The sequence below is a fragment of the Ornithorhynchus anatinus genome, chromosome 3 (assembly GCF_004115215.2).
Source record: "Ornithorhynchus anatinus isolate Pmale09 chromosome 3, mOrnAna1.pri.v4, whole genome shotgun sequence".
Classification (NCBI taxonomy): Eukaryota; Metazoa; Chordata; class Mammalia; order Monotremata; family Ornithorhynchidae; genus Ornithorhynchus; species Ornithorhynchus anatinus.
The window spans coordinates 1,066,522-1,086,311 of NC_041730.1; the positions used below are offsets into that span (position 1 = coordinate 1,066,522).

At 55.0% G+C, this 19,790-nt stretch overlaps 1 protein-coding gene across 1 annotated transcript in view; it reads left to right on the forward strand.

Moving 5' to 3' along the window:
* Window positions 1-19,790, forward strand: part of OSBPL5 (oxysterol binding protein like 5) — a 46,420-nt gene that overhangs the window by 11,546 nt on the left and 15,084 nt on the right. Inside the window, exons 3-15 of the mRNA XM_029061396.2 lie at window positions 1,421-1,503; window positions 2,220-2,300; window positions 3,023-3,124; window positions 4,623-4,826; window positions 5,783-5,864; window positions 6,370-6,541; window positions 8,713-8,911; window positions 9,931-10,115; window positions 12,333-12,414; window positions 13,742-13,840; window positions 14,434-14,530; window positions 14,697-14,795; window positions 18,052-18,149. Coding sequence (XP_028917229.1) covers window positions 1,421-1,503; window positions 2,220-2,300; window positions 3,023-3,124; window positions 4,623-4,826; window positions 5,783-5,864; window positions 6,370-6,541; window positions 8,713-8,911; window positions 9,931-10,115; window positions 12,333-12,414; window positions 13,742-13,840; window positions 14,434-14,530; window positions 14,697-14,795; window positions 18,052-18,149 — 1,583 coding nt within the window. The remainder of the gene's footprint in view (window positions 1-1,420; window positions 1,504-2,219; window positions 2,301-3,022; window positions 3,125-4,622; window positions 4,827-5,782; window positions 5,865-6,369; window positions 6,542-8,712; window positions 8,912-9,930; window positions 10,116-12,332; window positions 12,415-13,741; window positions 13,841-14,433; window positions 14,531-14,696; window positions 14,796-18,051; window positions 18,150-19,790) is intronic.

Sequence of the window (19,790 nt, forward strand, 5' to 3'; positions counted from 1 at the left end):
CCCTGTCCCTCCTCTTCCTCCCCTCTCAGCCAACCCCACCCTCCTCCTCCTCCTCTTCCCTGTGCCTTTTTTTTAATGGGGTTTTTAAGCTCTTAGCAGCGTGGCCTAATGGAAAGAACCCGGACCTGGAAGTCAGAAGGACCTGGGTTCCAATCCCGGATCTGCCACTTGTCTGCTGTGTGATCTTGAGCAAGTCACTTCACTTCTCTGTGCCTCAGTTACTTGGTCTGTGAAATGGAGATTGAGATCGGGAGCCCTATGTGGGACAGGGACTGCGTCCAACCCGTTTATCTTCTGTCTTCCCCAGTGCTCAGTATAGTGCCTGGCACATAATAAGTGCTTAAAAAATGCCACAATTATTATTGCCAGGCACTCTGCTAATCACTGGGGTAGATAGAAGCTAATCAGGTTGGCCACAGTCCCTGTCCTGCACAGGGCTCACGTTCTTAAAGCCCATTTTACAGATGAGGTGACTGAGGCCCAGAGAAGTGAAGTGACTTGCCTAAGGTCACACAGCAGACAAGTCAGGGAGCTGGAATTAGAACTCAGGACCTCTGACTCCCGGGCCAGTGCTTTAACCACCAGGCCATGATGCTGCTCACGCTGCTGTCTTCAGGAAGTATTGCACTCCTGGGGGATTTGCTGCGTGACATCACGAAAATCACTTCCCTTCTCTGGACCTTTATTTCCAGAACTGGGGGGCGGAGGGGGATCCTTCTGTGGGAGAACTCAAAGCGCCCTCCATCTGCATGGGGAGCAGAGAGCCGGATTGAGTGTCTGCTGCGTGCAGACAAGTGCTTAGTGTGGTGCTTTGCAGACAGTAAATACTCAAAAAATAGGTTTGAATGAATGCAGAGCACTGTGCTGGCCGCTTTCTATGTACAGGGCACTGTACTGGGTGTCTACGGAGTGCAGAATGCTGTACTGGATGCCTTACTGGGCACCTATCATGTGCAGAGCACTGTATTGGGGTTTACTGGGTGTCTGCCATGTGCGGAGCATGTACCGGGGACCTACTGAGTGCCGAGCACTGTGCTGAGTGCCTTCCCATGGGTACCTTCTGGGTACCTACCATGTGCAGAATGCTATACTGAGGGCCTACTGTACTGGGGGCAAATCGCTGTACTGGAGGTTTAACGAACGCAGAGCACTATAGTAGGTGTCTGCTGTGTGCAGAGCACTGTGCTGGCCACCCACTTCCCAGCTGGCCACTTGGGAAGAAATCATCAAAGCAGAAGACACGGTTCACGGCCCCTTGGAGTTTATGAAGTGTTATGGGGGAGTTTATCACGGAGCCCAGCCACCCGACACTATACCCGTGGGTATACCATGATGTCTGCCCTCACGCTGGGTATCCAGGCACAGTGTACATGTGCACGTGGTGTGTGCACGCATATGCGTGGCGTGTTCACCTATGCAGGGAAGGACGTGGAAGGACACAACCCCCTGGTGCTGCAGGACGAGGAGGCCCAAACTCTGGTGTCCATCTCCAAGGCCCAACAGGTCAGTCCCCTCTGGGGGTGACAGTCCCACCAGGGGCGTGAAGGGGGAAGGGGTGGACAGAAATGGGCTGACCCCCCCCCCCAAACCCCGGAGAAGTGAAGTGGCTTGCCCAAGGTCACAGAGGAGACAAGTGGCGGAGGAATTAGAACCCACGACCTCTGACTCCCAAGCCAGTGTTCTTGCCACTAATCCACACTGCTTCTGCACACCTCCTCCAATCCGAACCTTCATCCATTCATTCCATCGTATTTATTGAGAGGACTGTACTAAGCGCTTGGGAGAGGACCACAGAACAATAAACAGACACATTCCCTGCCCACAACGAGGTTACAGTCTGGGTGGGTCGGAGCGACCTGTCCTCGCCCAGGGACCCCCGACCACCCCCTCGTGAGGGATGGAGGGGGCGGCGGAGAGGGGAGCATTCATTCAGTCAGTCGTAGTTATTGAGCGCTTACTGTGTGCGGAGCACTGTCCTAAGCACTTGGAAAGTACAATTCGGCATTAGGGGGTCGTCGTTCATTCTCCTTCCCGACCCCCAGATGACACATCGCCTGTGGCTCTTTTCATTCGTTGTCAGTGAATCGTATTTCCTGAGCGCTTACTGTGTGCGGAGCGCTGTGCTAAGAGCTTTGGAAAAGACAACAGAACAGTAAACATACATTCCCTGCCCACCACGAGTTTACAAATCTGCCCCTAATCTGGTCTTTCCCTCCCAGACGGACTACAAATTCTGCAACGGGATCGACCGGGACAGGGCCACCCCCACCCCGGAGGTGGCTAGGAAGGAGAGGTTAAAGGTGGGGGAAAGTTGGGGGAAGGGGATGTCCGGGGTCTGAGGGTGTGGGGCAGCGGGGAGGGGGCTTCTGGGGTCTGAGGGTGCGAGGGGGTGAAGGGCAGTGGGGAGGGGGCTTCTGGGGCCTGAGGGGTTGGGGAATGTGGGGCAGTGGGGAGGGGGCTTCTGGGACCTGAGAGTGTGGGGGATGCGGGGCAGTGGGGAGGGGGCTTCTGGGGCCTGAGGGGGTGGGGGGTGCGAGGCAGTGGAGAGGGGGGCTTCTAGGGTCTGAAGGTGTGGGGGATGCGGGGCAGTGGGGAGGGGACTTCTGGGGCCTGAGGGTGCGAGGGGGTGAGGGGCAGTGGGGAGGGGGTTTCTGGAGCCTGAGGGCGCGGGAGGGTGAGGGGCAGTGAGGAGGGGGCTTCTGGGGCCCGAGAGTGGGGGGGGATGCGGGGTAGTGGGGAGGGAGCTTCTGGGGCCTGAGGGTGTGGGGAGTGTGGGACAGTGGGGAGGGGGCTTCTGGGGCCTTAGAGTGTGGGAGGTGTGGGGCAGTGGGGAGGGGGCTTCTGGGGCCTGAGGGGGTGGGGGGTGCGGGGTGGAGGGCAGTGGCGAGGGGACTTCTGGGGCCTGAGAGTGTGGGGGATGTGGGGTAGTGGGGAGGGGACTTCTGGGGCCCGAGGGGTTGGGGGTGCGGGGTCTTGGGGAGGGGTCGTGCCCCGGGGGTCTGACTTGGCCCCTTCCAAGCAGGTGCAGAAGCACAACTATCGTCAGGAGAAGAAGCGAGTGACCAAGCAGCTGGTCAGCGCCCTGCGGGACCCCAGCGTGGCCATCATGGCTGACTGGCTCAAGGTGGAGCCCGGCGGGAGACCCCGGCCCCCCATCCCCTGCCTCGCCCTCTCCCGCTTCCTCCAGCCTCCTCCCCCTTCATAACAATAATAATGATGATGATGACGATGGTATCTGTTAAGCGCTCACTCTGTGCCAAGCACTGTTCCGAGCGCTGGGGGAGATACAAGGTCATCAGCTTGTCCCACGTGGGGCTCCCAGTCTTCATCCCCATTTTCCAGGTGAGGTCACCGAGGCCCAGAGAATGAAATGGCTTGCCTAAGGTCACACAGCAGACAAGTGGCGGAGGTGGGATTAGAACCCACGTCCTCTGACTCCCAAACCTCTGCTCTTGCCACTGAGCCACGTTGCTTTCTCCCCCTCCCCACTGCCGCTGGGGGTGGTGGGGGGAGTCCGGGGGTCCGAGGACCCCCGGAGAGAGGGAGAAGTGAGGAGACCCCTCAGCAGACCGCTTCCTGGACAGCCTGTGGGTCTGACGGGCGGCTGCCTTTCCCATCTCTGACTCTCTCCCCCTGCCTCTCCCCTCTCTCCCCATCTCTGACTCCACCTACTTCTCCCCTGTCTCTCCATCTCTGGTTCTCTTTGGCTGTCTCCCTATCTCTCCTTGTCTCTCTGTCTGTGGTTCTCTGAGGCCGTCTCCTCATCTCTGCCTGTCTCTCCATCTCTGATTCTCTGCGGCTGTCTCTCCCCTCTCTCCTCTGTCTCCCCATCTCTTATTTTCTGTGGCTGTCTCTCCCCTCTCTCCTCTGTCTCCCCATCTCTGATTCTCTGTGGCTGTCTCTCCCCCCTTCCCTGTCTCTCTCCCCCTTCCCTGTCTCTCCATCTCTGATTCTCTGCGGCTGTCTCTCCCTCTCTCCCCTCCCTCTCCAACGCTGATTCTCTGTGGCTGTCTCCCCATCTCTGCCTGTCTCCCCATCTCTGATTCTCTGTGGCTGTCCCTCCCCCCTCCCCTGGCTCCCCATCTCTGATTCTCTGTGGCTGTCTCTCCCCCTCTTTCCTGTCTCTCTCCCCCTTCCCTGTCTCTCCATCTCTGATTCTCTGTGGCCGTCTCTCCCCCTTTTACCCGTCTCTCTATCTCTGATTCTCTGAGGCTATCTCTCCCCCTCCCCTGTCTTTCCATCTCTGATTATCTGCGGCTGTCCCTCCCCCTCTCCCCTATCTCTCCATCACTGATTCTGTATGGCTATCTCTCCCCCTTCCCTGTCTCTCCATCTCTGATTCTCTGTGGCTGTCTCTCCCCTTTTCCCCTGTCTCCTTATCTCTGATTCTCTGTGGTTTTCTCTTCCCCCACCCCTGTCTCTCCCCTCTTTTCCCCTGCCTCTCCATCTCCGATTCTCTGTGGTGGTCTCTCCCCCTTTGCTGGCCTCCCCGTCTCTGATTATCTGCGGCTATCTCCCCCCCACCCCCGCCTGTCTCTCCATCTCGACTTGCCTCTGTCTCTACCTGTGTCTGTGTGGCGACCTCCGCCCCCACCCCGGTGTGGCCCCCTCCCCTCCCGCAGATCCGGGGGGCCCTGAAGAGCTGGACCCGGCTGTGGTGCGTGCTGAAGCCGGGGGCTCTGCTGCTCTACAAGACCCCCAAGATGGACCACTGGGTGGGGACCGTCCTGCTCCACTCGTGCGAGCTCATCGAGCGTCCATCCAAGAAGGACGGCGTCTGCTTCAAGCTCTTCCACCCGCTTGACCAGTCCATCTGGGCCGTCAAGGTGCACGTGCGACCCCGGGACGGGACGGTCGACCGATGGTCGGATGGACGGGGGGAGCGCGCGCTGGGCCGCGCCTGCCCCTGTACCTTTCATTCCATCAAATTTTTGAGTGCTTACTGTGTTCAAAACACTGTACTAAGCACTTGGAAGAGGACACTATATCATCAGACTCCTTCCCTACCCACAAGGAGCTCACAATTGAGCGCTTACTGTGTGCAGAGCACTGTACTAAGCACTTGAGAGAGGACGCTATAACGTCAGACACGTTCCCTGCCCACAACAAGCTGACAGTTGAGCATTTACTGTGTGCAGAGCACGGTACTGAGCGCTTGGGAAAGGACAATATAACATCACATTCCCTGCCCACAACGAGCTCACAGGTGAGCATTTACTGTGTGCAGAGCACTGTACTAAACACTTGGAAGAGGACACGTAACTTCAGACACATTCCCTGCCCACAGGGAACTCCCAGTCGAGCGCTTCCTGGGTGCAAGAGCACTGTACTAAACGCTGGGGAAAGTACAATGCGACAACAAACAGTGACATTCCTGCCCTCGACGAGCTTACAGTCTAAAGAGGGGCAGACAGACATTGATACAAATAAATAAATTACTGATGGGGACATAAGTGCTGTGGGGTTGAGAGGGGAAGAGACCAAAGGGAGCAAGTCAGGGGTGTGTATGTGTAGAGTACTTGTGTCTATACCTGTGTACGTGTGTGTGTTTGTGTATACTTGTGTATGTGTGTGTTGGGGGAACAGAGCGGTCCACGATTCGGTCATCGCCCTCCTTCCCACCCCGACCCGGGACCGGGACAAGCGCATCTCTGACACGAGAAGCTTCAAAATCCCCTCTCCTTCCTTCCTCGTCCCCGCTTCCCCTGCCTGTGTCCGTCTCTCTGTCTCTCTGTCTCTGTCTCTCTTCTCCCCCCACCCCTTCTCGTCCACGCTCCTGCAGGGCCCCGAGGGGGAGAACGTGGGATCCATCACCCAGCCGCTCCCCAGCAGCCACCTCATCTTCCGGGCCTCCGAGTCCGACGGTGAGAGAGCCACGGGCTCCGGTGAACCGGACCCCCGTCAATCGATCAGTCAGTCACCGTCCCCGCCCGGGTCCGGGGCTGCCCAGGAGCCCGGCTGGAGGGGGCGATCGGGGGTGGGGTGGGGGGGTCTCCACTGCTGTTGCCCGGCCCTGAAGGGAAGCAAAAAACAGGACTCCCGGGGCTTTGGTGCAGTGGACTTCCCCATCCCGATGTCCTAGTGGGCATTACAGAGGAATCCGTCCCGTTCTGGTGTCCAGGCGGTCATCGCAGAGGAATCCGCCCCATCCCAGTGTCCCAGTGGTAATCACAGAGGAATCTGCCCCCAATCCTGGAATCCTAGCTGTCACCACAGAGGATTCTAATCCGATGCCCGGCTCTCTAGCGGTCATTACCAGGGATTTTTGTCCCTGCCCCCATTCCTGATGTTCTGACGGTCACTACAGTGTCCAAACTGGCAAGTGGGGAGGGGACTCTCCTGACTCGATTGTCCCTTGTCCTCCCACAGGTCACTGCTGGCTGGATGCCCTGGAACTGGCCCTGTGCTGCTCTAGCCTGTTCCGGCTCAGCACAGCCAAGAATGGCAAAGACGGGGAGCCCGACGTTCCGGGGGACCCAGCCCAGGCCCCCCTGAATGGCCTCCTGCTCACCTCTACCCTCTCTGACCACGAGCTCTTCCAGTAATAATAATAATATTTATGATATTTGTTAAGCGCTTACTGTGTGCCAGGCACTGTTCTAAGCGCTGGGGTAGATACAGGGAAATCAGGTTGTCCCACGTGAGGCTCACAGTCTCAATCCCCATTTATAGATGAGGTCACTGAAGCACAGAGAAGTGAAGTGACTCGCCTAAGGTCACACAGCAGTCAACTGATAGAGTCGGGATTAGAACCCATGACTTCTGGCTTCCAAGCCCGTGCTCATGCCAGTAGGCCATGCTGCTTCTCCCAAGTAAGGACAAGGGCCAAGGCTCTGCCCTCTGATCTCTACCCTCTGATTTCTAGACAGTAAGCTCATTGTGGGCAGGAAACGTACCTACCAACCCTGTTATATTCTCCCAGACGCTTAGTACAGTGCCCGGCTCGCTCTCCCTTCTGCAGCATCTGCGCACTTCATTCTGTTACCCTTGGACATTTGATATTCGCCCCACCCCTGACCCCACGGAATTTATGTACATATCTGTAAATCACCTATTATAAATGACCTATTTATTGATATTAATGTCTGACTCCACCTTTAGAATGTAAAGCTCCTTATGAGCAGGGAACGTGTCTGCTGTCATATTGCAGTCAGCCAAGCACTTAGTACAGTGCTCTGCACATAGTACCCCTATGTCTACCCAGCGCTTAGAACAGTGCTCGGCACATAGTAAGCGCTTAACAAATACCAACATTATTATTATTACATAGTAAGTGCTCAATAAATACGATGGATTGATTGATCCTCTCCTGAGATCCCCATCCTCTGATCCCCAGCCCTTCCCTCTGGGCCTTCCCACTTTTTGTCTGTTCTGGGCAACTCTGGGCAAGGTGTAAATTTTTTTTTTTTTGGTACTTGTGAAGCGCTTACTATGTGCAAAGCACTGTTCTAAGCGCTGGGGGAGATACAAGGTGATCAGGTTGTCCCACCTGGGGTTCACCATCCTCATCCCCATTTTACAGATGAGGTAACTGAGGCTCAGAGAAGTTAAGTGACTTGCCCAAAGTCACACAGCGGACAAGTGTCAGAGCAGGCTACACCTACCTTGACTCAGCCCCCTTAGGACAGCTTTTCCTCTTGGCTCTGGGCCCTGGGGTGAATAATAATAATAATGATGACATTTGTTAAGCGCTTACTATGTGCCAAGCACTGTTCTAAGCGCTGGGGACAAGGCAGGGTAATCAGGTTGTCCCACATGAGTCTCACAGTCTTAATCCCCATTTTACAGATGAGGTCACTGAGGCCCAAAGAAGTGAAGTGACTTGCCCAAGGTCACCCAGCAGACAAGTGGCGGAGCCGAGATTAGAACCCGCGTCCTCGGACTCCCAAGCCTGTGTTCTTGCCACTAAGCCACGTTGCTTCTCACGGCCTCGGAGCCGGTGGGGAGGATCACAGGAGGCATCTAAGGGTCCTCACAGCCGGCTGCCAGTGAGCATTAAGAGACCCACGGGACCCCTCGGAGAGGAGTGTAGACTCAATCAATCAATCAGTTATATTTACTGAGCACTTATTGTTGTGCAGAGCAGTGTACTAAGCGTTTGGGAGAGTCCAACAATAAACAGTCACATTCCCTGCCCACAACGAGCTTACAGTCTAGAAGTGGGGAGGCAGACATCAATAGAAATAAATAAAATGACAGATATACAGAAGTGCTGTGGGGCTGGGACGGGGGATGGATAAAGAGGAAATCAGGGTGATGTAGAAGGGAGTGGGAGAAGAAGAAATGAGGGCTTAGTCAGGGAAGGCCTCTTGGAGGAGATGGGCTTTCAGAACAGTGCTCTGCACACAGTAAGCGCTCGATAAGTACGATTGAATGAATAAAGCTTTGAAGGTGGGGAAAGCAATTGCCTGTCGGATATGAAGAGGGAGGGGTCTCAGGCCAGAGGCGGGACGTGGGAGAGAGGTCGACGGGGAGATAGACGAGATCGTGGCACGGTGAGGAAGTTGGCATTAGAGGAGCGAAGTGTGCGGGCCGAGTTGGAGAAGGGGAGAAGAGAGGTGAGGTAGGAGGGGGCAAGGGGATGAAGGGCTTTAAAGCCAATGGTGAGGAGCTGGACAACCACTGGAGGTTTTTGAGGAGGGGGGTCCAGAAGGGAGGGGCCGGGCGGGGGCCCACGGCCGGGCCCGGGTGACCCCTCCTCATTAACCCCAGGCTGAACGACGCGGCCCTGGAGAACGGCGGCCTGTCGGACAGGTGGGGGCGGGAGCCGGCCGAGGAGTCGGAGAACGAGGGTCCCCGGGGGGACCGCAAGGCCAGCGAGAGCGAGCAGTCGGAGAGCCCCGGGGAGCGGGGGTCGGCGGGGACCGCCGCGACCACGTACGTGGAGCAGGCCTACGAGGAGATGGGCGAGGTAGGGGCCCCGTCTGTGGCCGCGGGAGTCCGTGTTCATACGTGTGTCTTTTGCGTGTGTGTCCGTGTCTGTGCACCCGTGAGAATCTCCCAGAGAGCCTTGTGGGTGTCCTTGACTGCGCCCTCCTCTCCTCTTCCCCCACTCCCTTCTGTGCCCCTCTTACTTGCTCCTTCAATCAACCTCCTTCCCACCCCCACAGCACGCTCAATAAATACTACTGAATAGGTATAGATCTGTATATACCCCGTCCCGGCTCCGCCGCTTGTCAGCCGTGTGACTTTGGGCAAGTCATTTCACTTCTCTGTGCCTCGGTTCCCTCCTCTATAAAATGAGGGTTAAAACTGTGAGCCGCACGTGGGACAAGCCGATGACCTTGTATCTACCCCTGCGCTTAGTACAGTGCTCGGCATCTTGTGAGTGCTTAACAATTGCCAACATTATTATTATTACTGTTACTAGTAATAATAGAAGCAGCGTGGTTTAGTGGAAAGAGCCCGGGCTTGGGAGTCAGAGGTCATGAGTTCTAAATCCGGCTCTGCCACTTGTCAGCTGTGTGATTTTGGGCAAGTCACTTCACTTCTCTGGGCCTCAGTTGCCTCATCTACAAAATGAGGGTTAAAACCGTGAGCCGCACGGGGGTCAACCTGATTACCTTGTGTCTACCCCTACGCTTAGAACGGTGTTTGGCACATAGCGAGCGCTTAACAAATACCATCGTTGAGAAGCGGCGTGGCTTGGTGGACAGAACCCGGGCTTGGGAGGAAGAGGATGTGGGTTCTAATCCCGGCTCCGCCTCTTGTCTGCTGTGTGACCTTGGGCAAGTCGCTTCGCTTCTCAGGGCCGCAGTGATTTCATCTGTAAAATGGGGATGAAGATTGTCAGCCCCACGGGGGGCAACCTGACGCTTAGGACGGTGCTCGGCATATAGTAAGCGCTTAACAAATACCACAGTGATGGTGATTATTACTATTATTATTATTATTATTATTACCATGATGGTTGTCGTTGCCCCGGGCCAGCCGGGCGGCTCGTCGCAGACGGAGACGGTGTCGGAGGAGAACAAGGGCCTCATGTGGCCGCTGCTGAAGCAGCTGCGGCCGGGCATGGACCTGTCCCGCGTCGTGCTGCCCACCTTCGTCCTGGAGCCCCGTTCCTTCCTCAACAAACTCTCCGACTACTACTATCATGCCGACCTGCTGTCCCGGTGAGCCCAGACCCAGCCGGTGGGGACGGGGCCTAGGGAGTGAAGCGGGCGGGCCGTTGAGGAGCAGCGTGGCTCAGTGGAAAGAGCCCGGGCTTGGGAGTCAGAGGTCACGGGTCCTGATACCGGCTCCGCCGCTTGTCAGCTGGGTGACTTTGGGCAGGTCACTTTACGTCTCTGGGCCTCGGCGACCTCGTCTGTAAAACGGGGATTCAGACTGTGAGCCCCCCGTGGGACAGGCTGATGACCTTGTATCCCCCCAGCGCTTAGAACAGTGCTTTACACATAGTAAAAGCTTAACAAATGCCAATTTTATTATTATTATTATTATCGGGGAGGGCATAATGGGGTGGACAGATGGGGGCAGAGCCTCGGGGTGGGCAGGGCGGGGCTTCGGGAGTAAATGGGGCATGGCCCAGGGAAGGAAGGGAACTACGAAGGGGAATCGTGAAGCTGCGTGTCACTTCATTCATTCGATCGTATTTTTGAGCGCTTACTATGTGCAGAGCACTGTACTAAGCGCTTGGAACGTACAGTTCGGCAACAGATAGAGACAATCCCTGCCCAATGACGGGCTCACAGCCTTATCACTTCTCTGTGCCTCAGTGACCTCCTCTGTAAAATGGGGGTGAAGGCTGTGAGCCCCACGTGGGTCAACCTGATGACCCTGTATCTCCCCCAGCGCTTAGAACATTGCTTGGCCCATAGTAAGCGCTTAACAAATACCACAACTATTATTATTATTATAAGTGGCGGAGCCGAGATTAGAACCCACAATCCTCTGACTCCCAGACCCGGGCTCTATCCACTACGCCAAACTGCTACTATAATAATAATAATTGTGGTATTTGTTAAGTGCTTACTATGTGCCAGGCACTGTTCTAAACGCTGGGGTGGATACAAGGAAATCGGGTTGGACACAGTCCCTATCCCACAGGGCTCAGAGTCCCCATGAGGTAACTGAGGCTCAGAGAGGCGAAGTGACTTGTATCCACTTGCTTGTATTCATTCATTTAATCAGTCCTATTTATTGAGTGCTTACTGTGTGCAGAGCACTGTACTAAGGGCTTGGAAAGTACAGTTCGGCAACAGAGACAATCCCTACCCAACCTTGGGCAATTCACTTCACTTCTGTGTGCCTCAGTTACCTCATTTGTCAAACGAGGATTGAGACTGTGAGCCCCATGTAAAGCGACTTGCTCGTATCCACCCCAGAGCGTAGTACGGTGCCTAGCACATAGTAAGCGCTTAACAAATATCCATTATTATGTGAGCCCGTCGTTGGGTAGGGATTGTCTCTACCTGTTGCCAAATTGTTCTTTCCAAGTGCTTAGGACAGTGCTGGGCACACAGTAAGCACTCAGTAGATACAATTGAATGAATGAATCATGGGGCCGGCGGGGCGATCCTCAGAATGTGGGGGGGCTCTAGACTTTGGAAGGCCAATTGACTCGACTCAGAGAAGCAGCGTGGCTCAGTGGAACGAGCAGGGCTTGGGAGTCGGAGGTCACGGGTTCGAATCCCGGCTCTGCCACTTGTCAGCTGTGTGACTGTGGGCAAGACACTTCACTTCTCTGGGCCTCAGTTCCCTCATCTGTAAAATGGGGATTAAGACCGTGAGCCTCACGTGGGACAACCTGATGACCCTGTATCTACCCCAGCGCTTAGAACAGTGCTCTGCACATAGTAAGCGCTTAACAAATACCAACGTTATTATTATTATTATTATTACATTTTGGACACATAATCAGAAGGACTAATTCTCTGGAGAAGATACTAATCCTAGGAAAAGTCCAGGGAAAACATGGAAGAGGCAGACCGGCACCTAGATAGGTAGAAACCATAACAACGGTAACGGAAGAACTGTTAGCGAGGTTACGGATTACGGCAGAAGATAAGGCGTTGTGGAGAAAATAGATCCAGGGAGGCTCTATGAATCGGAAATGATTCGACCGCACCTGATAGTAATAATAATAATAATGATAGTAGAGATGGATGGTTGGGCAGGATTCCCGGGGTCTCTAGGGACGGGAAGGCCTGGAGCTGAGGGTGGCTGAGCAGAGCTCCAGTCCTGGGGTGGTTTGGGGGCTTCCTGAGAAACCCACTTTCCTGGGCCCGAGTCTCCCCGGGTGGGGCGGGGGGCTGGACATTGCTCCGGGCAGCAATGCTGGCAGGACCCTCACCGCCCCCCACAACGCCCACCTTTCCCATCACCCCCAGGGCTGCCCAGGAAGAAGACCCCTACTGCCGTCTCAAGCACGTCCTGCGCTGGTACCTGTCCGGCTTCTACAAGAAGCCAAAGGTGAGGGGCCAGGCCGGAGCGGGGGGCGGACTGGGCCCGGAGGTCAGGGGCCGGGGTGGGCGGGGAGCCGGACGGTGGGCCCAGCAGTGCCAACGTTGGTTTCATGGTGCCCCGGCCCCCCGTCGGGGGAGACCCTCGACGACCCCCTTCCTGAGGCCTGTCCCTCCGCTCCCAGAGACACATGGCAGTTCCCTCCCCGCACCGCATGAGCCGGGGCAGCCGGGGAGGGGTCCGCTGAAGGAGCAGTGGGAGGAAGAGGAGCAGGAGCGGGAGAAGGAGGAGCAGAGGGAGGAGGAGCAGGAGCAGGAGGAGCAGAGGGAGAAGGAACAGGGTGAGGAGGAGCAGAGGGAGGAGGAAGAGCAGGGCAGGAGCAGAGGGAGGAGGAGTAGGGCGAGGAGGAGCAGGAGGAGGAGCAGGGCAAGGAGCAGAGGGAGGAGGAGGAACAGGACAAGGTGCAGAGGGAGGAGAAGGAGAAGCAGGGCAAGGAGCAGAGGGAGGAAGAGCAGGGCAAGGAGGAGCAGAGGGAGGAGGAGGAGCAGAAGAAGGAGGAACAGGGAAAGGAGCAGAGGGAGGAGGAGGAGCAGGGCAAGGAGAAGAGGGAGGAGAAGAAACAGGACAAGGAGCAGAGGGAGGAGGAGGAGAAGGAGGAACGGGTCAAGGAGCAGAGGGAGGAGAAGAGTGAGGAGGAGGAGCTGGGCAAGGAGCAGAGAAGCAGGAGGAGGAGCAGGAGGAAGACCAGAGGGAGGAGGAGGAGCAGCAGCAGGAAGAGCCGGGGGAAGAGGAGCAGAGCAGACTGTCAACGTGCTATGGGCAGCGAATGTGTCTATTGTTATATCGTACTCTCCCAGGTGCTTAATACAGTGCTCTGTACACAGTAAGCGCCTAGTAGATATGATTGATTGACGGGGGAGGAGGAGCAGAGTAGACTGTAAGCTTGTCGTGGGCAGGGCATGTGTCCCTTATATTGTATTCTCCCAAGCTCTTAGTACGGTGCTCTGCACACAGTAAGCGCTCGATAAATACAGTCAACTCGCTGACCGAGGGAGGAGGAGGAACAGAAGGAGGAAAACCTGAGAGAGGGAGGGATGAAGAGAGGGAGAGGGAGCGAGCAAATTTCCATGTTCTCCAGGCTTGGCCCGTCGCCACCGACCCCTGACCTCTGACCCCCCGGCCCTCTGGAGTGTTCAGTTCAGTGGACCAGGTTGGAGACCTAGCTGGGCGGGGGGCTCGGGGGACCCTTGATGGTGTCCCGAGACCCCTCAGCCTCCCTCTCCCACTCCCCCCGCCCCCCGCCTTTTCCCGTCTCTCCCCTCCGGTCGTCCGACAGGGCATCAAGAAGCCGTACAACCCCATCCTGGGAGAGACCTTCCGCTGCCGCTGGTATCACCCACAGACCAACAGCCACACGTTCTATGTCGCGGAACAGGTGGGCGCCGCCCGCGGCCCCCCCCCCCCCCCCCGGCCCCCCGGGCCTGGTCTGCCCCGTGGACGGAACCACTGGGCCGGGGGAGCGGGGAGACGCGAACGTCCCATCTCCTTCCTTTTCGGGTCTTTCTTCTGTTGAGAAGCGGCGTGGCTCAGTGGAAAGAGCCCGGGCTTGGGAGTCAGAAGATGTGGATTCTAATCCCGGCTCGGCCACTGGTCTGCTTTGTGACCTTGAGCAAGTCACTTAACTTCTCTGCGCCTCATCTGTAAAAATGGGAATAGAAAAAAAATGTGAGCTCCACGTGGGATGATCTGATTACCCTGTCACTACCCCAGCGCTCAGAACACTGCTCAGCATGTAGTAAGCGCTTAACAAATACCATCATTATTATTATTATTTGCTTCTCCCCATCAGCCCATCAATCAGTGGTATTTACTGCACGTCTACTGGGTGCAGAGCCTTGAACTGAGAAGCAGCATGATGTAGTGGCTAGAGCCCGGTCCTGGGAGTCAGGAGGCCGTGGGTTCTAATCCCGGCTCTGCCACTTATCTTCCGCCGTCTCCCTTACGGACCCCCGTCCCTGTGCCCCCCAGGTCTCGCATCACCCACCCGTGTCGGCCTTCCACGTGAGCAACAGGAAAGACGGCTTCTGCGTCAGCGGCAGCGTCCTGGCCAAGTCGAGGTTCTATGGTGAGAGCAGCGGGGCGGGGGGCCGGGCCCGTCGTTCTGCCCACGCGGACGAGGGCCCCTCGGCCTGGTGGGGCTCGGGGTGGGGTCGCCCCTCCGTCGCTCCCGGGCCCGCCCCACCCCGCCCCAACCGGGTTGACGCGTGGTTTCCCTCCCGGCCGGCCCCAAGGGAACTCCCTGTCGGCTCTTCTGGACGGGCAGGCCACGCTGACCTTCCTGCGCCAGGAGGAGGAGTACGTCATCACAATGCCGTACGCTCACTGCAAGGGTAGGGCACCGCGGGGGCACGGGGGGGGAGGGTGGGCCAACCGAGAGCGGCCTGCATTGAACGACCACCTCGCCCCCGCCTTGCCCCCCTCCCACCTCACCTCGCTGCTCTCCTTCTACAACCCATCCCGCACGCTTCGCTCCGCAAGTGTTAACTTCTCACCATCTCACCTGTCTCGCCACCGACCCCTAGCCCGGAAGGTCCTCCCTCCTCAAATCCGACAGACGATGACTCTTCCCCCCTCTCAAAGCCTTATCGGAGGCCCGTCTCCTCCAAGAGGCCTTTCCGACTAAGCACCCCCCTTTCCTCTTCCCCCACTCTCTTCTGCGTCGCCCCGACTTGCTCCCTTTGCTCTTCCCCCTCCCAGCCCCGCTACACTTATGCCCCCATCTGTAATTTATTTATTTGTACCGATGTCTGTTTCCCCGCCTCTAGACTATAAGCAGCATGATGTAGTGGCTGAAACCCGGGCCTGGGAGTCAGAAGGCCATGGGTTCTAATTCCGGCTCCCCCACTTGTCTGCTCGGTGAACTTGGGCAAGTCATTCCACTTCTCTGTGCCTCAGTCACCTCATCTGTAAAATGGGGATTAAGACGGTGAGCCCCACATGGGACAACCTGCTTACCCTCTATCCCAGTGCTTAGAACAGTGCTTGGCACATAGTAAGCGCTTAACAAAAACCATTATTATTATCCTCTGACTCCCAAGCCCATGCTCTTTCCACTGAGTCACGCTGTCTCTCCTGAGCCACAAGTGCCGGGGCCATGTTTCGGTAATTCTAAAGTTCTGCACAGCCCTGGCACAAACTAGGCCCATGGACCCGGTTCCTTCCCTCTCGGTAATGGCAACGAGAGGGATGGAGAAAGTTCTGGAGAATTTTCCCAGCTGCACTGGGCCCTGTCCTTCACCGGGAAGCTCCGAAGCCTTTCTGGAGGCCGGGAATGCCAGGGTCTGGGAAAAACCCGCAGCTCCATCAGGATTTAACAGAGGGATGATGCCTAGGAGTTGGGGGGGGGGATCCTAGGATAGAAAAATGGGGTGCCAGAGGACTGGGGTTCCACCCATCTGCCCCCATGGGAGCCATGATCAGCCCCAAACATTTTTTTTTGTGGTATTTAAGTGCTTACTATGTATCAACCACTGTTCTAAGCGCTGGATTAGGTACAAGTTTATCAGGGGGCCTCAGAATCTAATAATAATAATAATAATCATGGTATTTGTTAAGCACTTAAATGAGCCAGGCACTGTTCTAAGTGCTGGGTAAATAAGAGGGAGTACGATTTATTCCCCATTTTACAGTTGAGGAAACTAAGGCACAGTGAAGTTACTTTTCCAAGGTCACACAGCAAGGAGTTAGCATAGCTGGGATTAGAACCTATATCCTTTGACTCCCAGGCCCATGCTCTTCTCACTAGGTCACACTGCTTCTTGTCCCCTTTCAAAGCCCTCCAGGCTCCCCAAGTCACAACATTCATTCATTCATTCAGTAGTATTTATTGAGCGCTTACTATGTGCCAAGCACTGGACTATGCGCTTGGAATATACGATTCGGCAACAGATAGAGACATTTGACGGGCTCACAGTCTAAATGGGGGAGGCAGACAGCAAAGAAAATCAGAACAAAACAAAGCAAGACAACATCATCAAGCTAAATAGAATCAAAGAGATAATAATAATCATAATAATGTTGGCATTTGTTAAGTGCTTACTAGGTGCAGAGCACTGCTGTAAGCACTGGGGGAGATACAGGGTAATCAGGTTGTCCCACCTGAGGCTAACAGTCCTCATCCCCATTTAATAATAATGTTGGTATTTGTCAAGCGCTTACTATGTGCCGAGCACTGTTCTAAGCTCTGGGGTAGACACAGGGGAATCAGGATGTCCCACGTGGGGCTCACAGTCTTAATCCCCATTTTACAGATGAGGTAACTGAGGCACAGAGAAGTAAAGTGACTTGCCCACAGTCACACAGCTGACAGGTGGCAGAGCTGGGATTCGAACTCATGACCTCTGACTCCAAAGCTCGTGCTCTTTCCACTGAGCCACGCCCCATTTAAAGATGAGGGAACTGAGGCCCAGAGAAGTGAAGTGACTTGCCCACAGTCACACAGCTGATAAGTGGCAGAGCCAGGAGTCAAACCCATGACCTCTGACTCCCAAGCCTGGGCTCTTTCCACTGAGCCACGCCGCTTCCCGATTATGACAGCCAGGTTCATTCATTCATTCAATCATATTTATTGAATGCTTATTTTCATTCATTCCATTGTATTATTGAGCACTTACTATGTGCCGAGCACTTTACTAAGCGCTTGAGAGAGTACGGTACTCTATTGTATTCCTATACTCCAATACTCTACTGTATTCCTGCCCACAGTGAGGTTACAGTCTAGAGGGGCAAACGGACATTAATACCCGTAAATAAATACATTACAGATATATACATAAGTGCTGTGGGATGGGAGGGAGGATGAAGGAGCAAGTCAGGGTGACGCAGAGGGAGTGGGAAAAGAGGAGAGGGGGCTCAGTCAGGGAAGCCTTCTTGGAGGAGATGGGCCTTTGATAAGGTTTTAAAGTGGAGGGAGAGCAATTATTCATTCATTCGTAGTATTTATTGGGCGTTTACTATGTGCAGAGCACTGTACTAAGCGCTTGGAATGTACAGTTTGTCAACAGATAGAGACCATCCCTGCCCAATGACGGGCTCACGGTCTAATCGGGGGAGACGGACGGACAAAAACAGAACAACATAATCACGATAGGTAGAATCAAGGGGATGGACACCTCATTAACACAATAAATAGGGTAATAAAAAATCTATACAAATAAGCACGGTGCTGAGGGGAAGGGAGAGGGGGAGGAGCAGAGGGAAATCTGTTTGACACGAGGAGGGAGGGCGTTCCAGGCCAGAGTTAGGAGGTGGACGAGAGGTCAGCGGCAAGATAGATGAGATCTGTGTGCAGAGCACTGTACTAAGCGCTTGAAATGTATTGTTGTACACTACAACAATAAAAAGATTCATTCCCTGCCCACAGCGAGTTTACAGGCCAGAGACACGTTTTACCCTCTGGAAGGAGCCTGGGCGGTGGGAGTAGGGAGTGGCAGGAGGGAGACGAAAGCAGGGTATTTAGTGTGGGCAGGGGACCCACTGTGGGCACCATCAAATCGCCGCCCCCGGCCCCTCCCTGCTCCACCGGAGCCCTTCCCCAATCCCTCGCATCCCGCCAATTCCCATCCCGCCAATGCTGCCCCTTTCCAGGCATCCTGTACGGAACCATGACCATGGAGCTTGGGGGAAAGGTGACCGTCAGCTGTGCCAAGAACAACTACCAGGCCGAGCTGGAATTCAAGCTCAAGGTAACCCCGCCCACTGCCCCACAGAGGCTCAATGACAATAATAATAATAATAATGTTGGTATTTGTTAAGTGCTTACTATGTGCAGAGCACCGTTCTAAGCGTTGGGGGAGATACAGGGTCATCAGGTTGTCCCACGTGAGGCTCATAGTTAATCCCCATTTTCCAGATGAGGGAACTGAGGCCCAGAGAAGTGAAGTGACTCGCCCACAGTCACACAGCTGACAAGTGGCAGAGCCGGGATTGGAACCCATGACCTCTGACTCCCAAGCCCGGGCTCTTTCCACTGAGCCACACTGCTTCTCTAACCATGATGGTGTTTGTTAAGCGCTTACTACGTGCCCAGAACTGTTGCAAGTCCTGAGGTAAATACCAGGTTATCTGGTTGGACTTATCTGGAGGGGCCACTGTAGGCCCGGGGCAGAGCTGGGGTCGTATATCCTAGTAGATAGAGCACGGTCCCAGGAATCAGAAGGTCATGAGTTCTAATCTTGGCTCTGCCACTTGTCTGCTGGGTGACTTTGGGCCAGTCGCTTCACTTTTCTGGGACCTCAGTGACCTCATCTGTCAAATGGGGATAAAGACAGTGAGCCCACGCGGGACAGGGACCGTGGCCAACCTGATTTACTTGTATCCATCCCAGCGCTTAGAACAGTGCCTGGAACAGAGTAAGCGCTTAACAAATACCACAATCATTATTAATATTATTACCATTTTTCCTGTTGCACAGATGAGCAGCACTTGGATTTTCTCCCATTATTCACTGGTCCCTCCACCCCACACTACTTACGTCCGTATCCCTAATTTAATTATTTAAATCAATGTCTGTCTCCCTGTCTAGACTGTAAGCTTGTTGTGGGCAGAGAATGCGTCCACCAACTGTGTTATTCTGTAGTTTCCCAAGAATTTAGTCCAGTGCTCTGCACACAGTAAGTGTTCAATAAATATGATTGAGAAGGACACATAATAATAATAATGATTGTGGTATTTGTTAAGCACTTATTATGTGCTAGGCACTGTTCTAAGTGCTGGGTTAGATATGAGAGGACTAGGGTCCTTGTGGGGCTCACAGTCTAAGTGGAGAATAGGTATCGAAACCTCATCTGGCAGATGAGGGAACTGAGGCACAGAGAATAATAATAATAATGATGGTATTTGTTAAGCATTTACTATGTGCAGAGCACTGTTCTGAGCGCTGGAGGAGATACAGGGTCATCAGATTGTCCCCCGTGGGGCTCACATTTTTTAATCCCCATTTTTATAGATGAGGTCACTGAGGCACAGAAAATTTAAGTGACTTGCCCTAGGTCATACTGCAGACAAGTGGCAGAGGCGGGATTAGAACCCACGACCTCCGATTCCCAAGCTGTGCTCTTTCCACGAGGCCGCGGGGTTAGGTCACCTACCCCCGTGGTCACCCAGCGGGAGTTCTGGGTCTCTGGAGGCCAGGCCCAGTCAGTCGGTCGGTCGTATTTATTGAGCGCCAACTGTGTGCAGACCACTGTACTGAGGGCTTGGGAGAGGACAATACAACAAGGAGCAGTGACATTCCCTGCTCACGGTCAGCTGACGGTCTAGAGACCCCCGAGGCCAGGGGGCTGTGTTCCCCGAGCCCAGGGGCGGTGGTGCCCGGAGGGAAGCGT